This window comes from Mustela putorius, unplaced genomic scaffold, assembly GCF_011764305.1.
Source record: "Mustela putorius furo isolate JIRA1106 unplaced genomic scaffold, ASM1176430v1.1 tig00000765_pilon_pilon_pilon, whole genome shotgun sequence".
Lineage (NCBI taxonomy): Eukaryota > Metazoa > Chordata > Mammalia > Carnivora > Mustelidae > Mustela > Mustela putorius.
The window spans coordinates 1,706,665-1,713,403 of record NW_025421470.1 but is presented as its reverse complement, the minus strand read 5'-3'; the positions used below and the strand labels follow the sequence as shown (position 1 = coordinate 1,713,403).

Genomic DNA, 6,739 nt, shown 5'->3' with positions numbered 1-6,739 from the left:
CCATCACATTGTCTTGAGTACTGTGGCTTTATAGAAAATCTTGAAGTTGGTTAGTGACGTCCTCCAACTTTGTTCTTCATTTTCAAGTGGTTTGGATATTTGAGCTCCTTTCCTATCCAAATAATTTTAGGATTCGCTTGTTCATACTGACTAAAACTGCTACTGGGACGTGGTTGGGGATTGGCTTGAGTCTATAGACGAGTCTGGAGCTCACTGACAGAACAATATCCCCACCTGCGAACCTGGTTCAGCTCCCCATTGACTCACGTCTGGTTACGTTTCTTTCGTCGGTATTTGTGTAGTTCTCATTATGTACCTATTCCCTGAGATTTATATCGAAGTTTCCATTGTTTATTCTGTTGCAAATCACGCCTTTAAACAAAATTTTTCAATTCTAATGATTTATTGCTATTATATTGAAATGCGATTAATTTTAATTATTTTAGGCTTGCACACTTCAACCTTGCTAAACTCTCTTGTGTATCTAGGAGATTTCTGTAGATTCTTGGGATTTTCTAGGTGGACACTGACATCCTCTGTGAATACAGACCATTGTATATCTTAATTTCCAATGTGTATGACTTGGATTTCTTCTTGCTGGTTGCACAGGCAGGACTTCAGTATGGTGTTGAGTAGGGGCAGGGAGAGAGGACATCTGTACCTTTTTCCTGATCTTTGGAGGAAGTCTCTCAGACTTTTACAATTAAGTATGGTGTGTGCTATAAATTTTTCACAGATGTCTTTTATCAGGTTAACAGGTTTTCCAATTATTCCTAGTTTACTATAAGCTTTAAAAAAAAAAATTGAACAGGGGAGAACCCTCCCCAATTCATTCTATGAGGCTTACATTACCCTGATAACAAAGCCAGGCATAAAACCACAGACAAACATCCCTTACAAACACTCATGCAAAAGATCTCAACAAAACACTAGCAAACTGAATTCAGCAGCACAGTGAAGAGATTACACACCGCGACCATTAAGGACGCATTTCTGGAATTCAAGGATGGTTCCACTTAGGAACATTGGTCAGTATGAAACCCCCGCTACCAGCATAAAGAGAACAGTGCAGGCTCATCTCCCTCAATACCGAGAAAGCATTTGCCGACATTCAGCACGCTTCCATGGAGACCCACTCAACAGACTGTAAGGGCCTTCTTAGCCAGAGCGAGCCATTTTGTTGTTCATGCAGTAAACTTAGATTGAACCTGCCCCTTCCCCCCAAGAGAAAAGTGCTTAGAAACAGAACTGGTGAAACATGACTGATCAGCCCCCTGATAACGGAGCCCACATACAAGGACGTGTCCGGCCATTGGAAACGTCCAATCAGTAAAAGCGCTCGTATGACCTCCCTACCCGCCAAGGATGAGCCAGGCCAGCTGGAAACGTCCAATCAAGGGAAAGCACACGAATGACCCGCCAAGGAGTGTGAGCCCCGCCTATCAGGCGCCAGACAAAGGTGCCGATTCCAGCCAAGGTCATAGACTGAATTAAATGACTAGCATGGGGTGAATTGTAATTCAATCGGTCACCTGTGTATGGCCAGGCTCGACCACATGGCCTTTACTCTATAAAAGTTAGTTTGTGAGGCTGGGAGGGGTCACCTCTTTGCAAGAGATGGCCCTGGCCGGTCAGTTTGATTCCCGATGCTTGGCGCGAAATAAAGCTTTGCTGGACCTTCGCTTTGTATCAGTCTCGTCCTTTTATCCACAGACCCTTTCAAGACTAGGATAGGAAAAGCAGGAGGAACTACCACAGCATAATAAAATATTTGTGTGAAAACCCCTCAGCAAAGATCGTACTCAAGGGGGATGACTGGGAGCTTGTCCTCTAACATCAGGAATGGGGCAGGGATGCCCCTTTTAGCCACTTCTATTCATCCCGGTACTGGAGGTTCCCAAGAGCAGTTGGACAATGAAATTAATAGAAGCAGTGTAGATTGGAAAGGGAGAAGTGAAATCACACCTGTTCACAGATGTCATGACCTTATATATAGCGTGTTAGCACTAGCAAATGAATGCAGAAAAAAGTGGCAGGAGACAAAGTCAACACACAAAAATCCATTGCATTTCTATACACAAACAATGGACAATCCCCAAAGGAAATTATAAAAATAATTCCATTTATGATTGCTTCCAAAAAGAATAAAATAAAAGGAACTGGCCAAGGAGGGGGAAGTCCTGTACGACGAAATCTATGAAAGGTTGGTGAAAGACGGCCAAGAAGACATAAATAAATGGAAAGACAGTCCACGTTCACGGGCGGGAAGGCTCAGGGTTGTTACGATGTCCAGACTACCCAAAGCAATCTACAGACGTAATGCGATCATTACTGAAATCACAGTGACGGTGTCCATCCCAATGACGGGGATGGAACTAGAGGGTATTATGCTGAGCGAAGTAAGTCAGTCAGAGAAAGACAACTATATGATCTCTCTGATTTGAGGAATTTGAGAAATAAGACAGAGGATCACATGGGAAGGGAGGGAAAAATGGAACAGGACGAAACCAGAGAGGGAGACAAACCCTAAGAGACTCTTCATCTCAGGAAGCAACTGAGGGTTGCTGGAGGGGTGGTGGGTGGGGGACGGGGTGGCTGGCGATGGACCCTGGGGACGGTCCGTGCTATGGTGAGAGCCGGGAACTGTGTCAGACTGATGACTCACAGACCTGCACCCCTGAAGCAAATGGTACATTGTATGTTAATTAAAAACAGTCACAATGATCGTTTTCACAGAAACATAAAACCACTCACACTCATATAGAATCTCAAGGGACCCTGAATATCTGAAACAATCCCCAAAACACAAAGCTGGAGGACTCACACCTCCTGAGTTTGAAACCACAAAGCTACAGTAATCAAAGTAGGATGGTGTGGACGTGAACACGGGGTACGTATAGACCAATGGAATAGACCGGAGTCCGGGAATAAACCCTTCACCTTATAGGTCAAGTCAGCTTTCACAAGGACACCAAGTCCATTCAATTGAGAAAGGACAGTCTTGTCTTGTCTTCTAAAGTTTTTTTCTCTATTTATTTGGGAGAAAGAATGAGTGAGAGCGTGAGACAGGAGAGGTCAGAGGGAGAAGCAGACCCCCCACTGAGTGGGGAGCCCCATGTGGGACTCCGTCCTGGGACTCCATCCTGGGATTCCAGGATCCCGACCTGAGCCGCAGGCGGTTGCTTCACCCACTGAGTCCCGGAGGTGCCCCAGGACAGTCTTTTCCACAAATGGTGCTGGGAACACTGATGACCCACGTGCAAGAGAATGAAGGTGGCCCCTGTGTCACACGACACAGAAAATGAACTCAAAATGGATCCAGAACATAAATGGAAGACCTAGCACTATAAAACTCTTGGAAGAAAACACAGGATGAAAGCTTCGCAACATCGGATTTCACGAGGATTTCCTGGATATGACACCAGCGGCATAGGCAACAACAAAACAAAACGAAACGAAACAAAAATTGGACTTCATGAAAATTCTAAATATTTTTCATCAAAAGACAATACCAATGGAGAATAAAAGGTAACTCAAAGACATGGAGAAAACATTTGAAAATCATGTTCTGATCAGGGATTAATATCTAAAATGCATGAGAACTCCCAAAACTCGGTAAGAAAAAGCCAAACAACACAATTCAAAAATGAGCAAAGGACAAGAATGACACAGAAGATGCACAAATTCTGTGACCAACCAGCACAGGAAATGATGCTCAACGTCACTCATTATTAGAGACACCAAATCCAATGCAACGACAAGCCCCTTGCACCCATCACGGCAGATGCATCATATATATCGTACTTATGTAATTGGAAACATAATGGAGCACGCGGCAGCTTCAGGGTAGAGAGACCCGCTGGGACAGGGTCTCTCCCCCAGCACTCTGACCCCAAGCCCAACCCCTGGCTGCCTGGGCCTCCTCCCAACTCCCAAGGCCATCTGTGAAACTTGGGGTGCTCGGCGCTCCACTGGGTTTGCCCTTCTTCATGGGGGCTGCGCTGGACACATTCTGCAGCTGGTGGGAGGGCTGGGAGGTGCTGGGACATGCACCTTGCTCCTTCCCCTCCCCCGCGCTTCTTCTGTGAACCTCAGGCCCAGGATCTGACAGCCTGACTTCATGGTCTTAGTGCTCTCAGTTGGTCTGGGGGGGAAGGTATCCAAGTCCGTGTTTCCCCATCTTGACTGCAGCAGTGCCTCCCCCACGCCACCACCTTTCTGCTAAATAGGTACAGCCCACGGGAGGACCCAGGGGGACCGCAGGCCTGTATGGGCTGTGCTGCCTGCATCCCCGAGGCCGGCTGGTCTGGGGCCGGTTTGTCCCGCTGGGCCGAGGGTGGAAACGGGCCAGGGGCTGAGAACTCTCAGACCACGACCCCTGTGCAGGTGGCCAGCCTTGGGAAGCCCTGCATTCAGGGGTCAGGAGCCCTGACCTTCCTGGGCCAGGGTGTGCCTCCCACCCCGGGGCCTTGCCCTGTGGGATTTCTCAGTCCCTCATTCCTAGAAATGTTCCAGGATGGAGGAGACCAATGTCTGCTCAGACCCCTGCACCCCCACCCCCATGAGGGTCGGAAGAAAGGAAGCAGATGCGCTGGTGAGTGAGTTTATTGGGGTGTCTGGCAGGCGCCGAGAGGTCAGCAGTTGAGGCCACGGGACCCGTGCCGAGAAACTGGGAGGGAAGGGCAGGGGAAACCGAAGTGCTCGAGGCCTCTCCTGGGAGCAGGAGCCCTGGGGGGCAGTGGGGTCTGCGTTCTGAGGAGCTATTAGGTCAAGGTCAGGTCAGCAGAGTGGACACATGGAAGACTCTGTCTTCGGTGTGGGCAGCCACCTAACCCAGGTCAGGACCTGACTGAGGGGGTGGGGAGGACCACGGTCACTGGGTGGGTCCTGAGCCCAGCTGGCCCCTGGGAAGACGGGCCCCGTCAGCAGCAGGACTTCTGGGCCGAGGCGGGCACGCAGCAGGCGGGCCTGCACACGGGGCGGCAGAGCAGGGACATGCACGAGGACGGTCTGCAGCAGGACGAGGAGCAGGGGCTGGGCTGGCAGCAGGAGGAGGGCCCGGAGCAGACAGGGGTGCAGCAGACGGGCTTGCAGCACACAGGGGTGCAACAGACTGGCTTGCAGCAGACAGGGGTGCAGCAGACGGGCTTGCAGCAGACAGGGGTGCAGCAGACGGGCTTACAACAGACAGGGGTGCAGCAGACGGGCTTGCAGCACACAGGGGTGCAGCAGACGGGCTTGCAGCACACAGAGGTGCAACAGACGGGCTGGCTGCAGTCTTCCTGGCAGGGGGAGGAGCTGCAGCAGGAGGGCTGGCAGCTAGACTGCTGGCAGCATGAAGAGCCTGAGCAGGGAGAGGCCTCACAGCAGACAGGGGTGCAGCAGACGGGCTTGCAACAGACAGGGGTGCAGCAGACGGGCTTGCAGCAGAGAGACACACAACAGTCTTCCTGGCAGGGGGAGGAGCTGCAGCAGGAGGGCTGGCAGGAGCTGGTGCAGGCTGGCTGGCAGGGGCTGGACCCGCAGCTCGCAGGGGTGCAGATGAAGGTCAGGCAGGAGGGGGCACAGCAGGGGGGGGCACAGCAGGAGGGGGCACAGCAGGGGGGCTCGCAGCAGCTCTCTGGGCAGTCGTCCACCTGCCAGGAGTCGGGGCAGGCGTTGCTGGAGCAGACGGACAGGGTGGATGCGGCCATGGTGGGGCGGTGGGGCTGGAGGATGCTGTGAGTGTGAGTGTGAGTGTGTGTGTGAGTGTGTGTGTGAGGCGCTGGTTGTCTGTCAGCTTTTATACCCGCCGAGGTGTGCGTTGTCCAGCAAGAGGCTCCGTGAGACTTCCCCTTCCTCGTGGCTGTTTTGGCTGAGCCCTGGGAGTGCTTATTACCGCCGCCGGTTTATGTACACGAGAGCGTCTGCTTGTAAAATGCCTGTGGTGGTTGAGGACGGGGTTGGCCCCTGACTTTGTTTGGTCTTTAAGCCAACAGCACGGGAACAACCTAGTGTCCTGCAGCCCCGGCCGGACAGCCTGCCCACCGCGTCCTGCTCTCGGCTCCGGTTTGCGGGGCGAGTTGGGGGCTGGGCGTGGGCAAAGGCTGCGAATCCCAGTCCCGGGAGCAGGCAGGACGCAGAGCCAGGACAGTGTGCGCGTCCGCTGCCGGCGCCCCCAACACGGAGAGCTGCGTGGCGGCGATCAGGGTTGAGCGGGAAGGCGGACACCATGTCTCAGCCCGGAATGACCGAGAAGGAACGTGGAGAGCTTCAGAGGAATGAGGACGCGCTCAGGATCCCGTGTTCCCCGCACGAGACTTCGGAAGGACGGATCAGGACCCGGAAACGCTTCTCAGAGCAGAGGGGTGTGCGGACGTGGGGTTCTGACCAAACGTGGGAGGAGGCGGACAGAAATCGGTGCACGTGTCGGCACACGGGCGTGCTCGCTCCCCGACCTCAGCACCCTCGATGTCTCCGGAGAGGCTGGCATCGGCCCGCCGCTCAGCAAAGACGTGCGACCGGCTCTCCAGCGTTGGAGGGGGAGGGGCCGGACCACGGCCTCTGTGCCCCCGGTGAGAGGAAGGTACAGCCCTTCCCAGCTAGAGCTGTTCTGGAAAACTGCCGCCGAGCACCGCTGGTGGGAGCATCCCCAGACCAGCTGGTCCAGCAGAGTCAACGCCGGAACAAAGAGAAGGAAGATATAGAAAATAATCGAGAGAAAAAGAAAATCAGCCCAAAGCAGATTGCAGGTCCCGCC

At 52.8% G+C, this 6,739-nt stretch overlaps 1 protein-coding gene across 1 annotated transcript; it reads right to left on the bottom strand.

Moving 5' to 3' along the window:
* Positions 1-4,610: 4,610 nt before the first annotated feature.
* Positions 4,611-5,693, bottom strand: LOC123393188 (keratin-associated protein 10-2-like). The gene has a single exon (XM_045084356.1). The coding sequence runs from the start codon at positions 5,691-5,693 to the stop codon at positions 4,923-4,925; it is 771 nt and encodes a 256-aa protein (XP_044940291.1). The 3' UTR covers positions 4,611-4,922.
* Positions 5,694-6,739: the final 1,046 nt, after the last annotated feature.

Excerpts from the sequence above, each read along its gene's own strand:
- LOC123393188 (XM_045084356.1), bottom strand. The coding sequence starts at position 5,693 with ATGGCCGCATCCACCCTGTCCGTCTGCTCCAGCAACGCCTGCCCCGAC.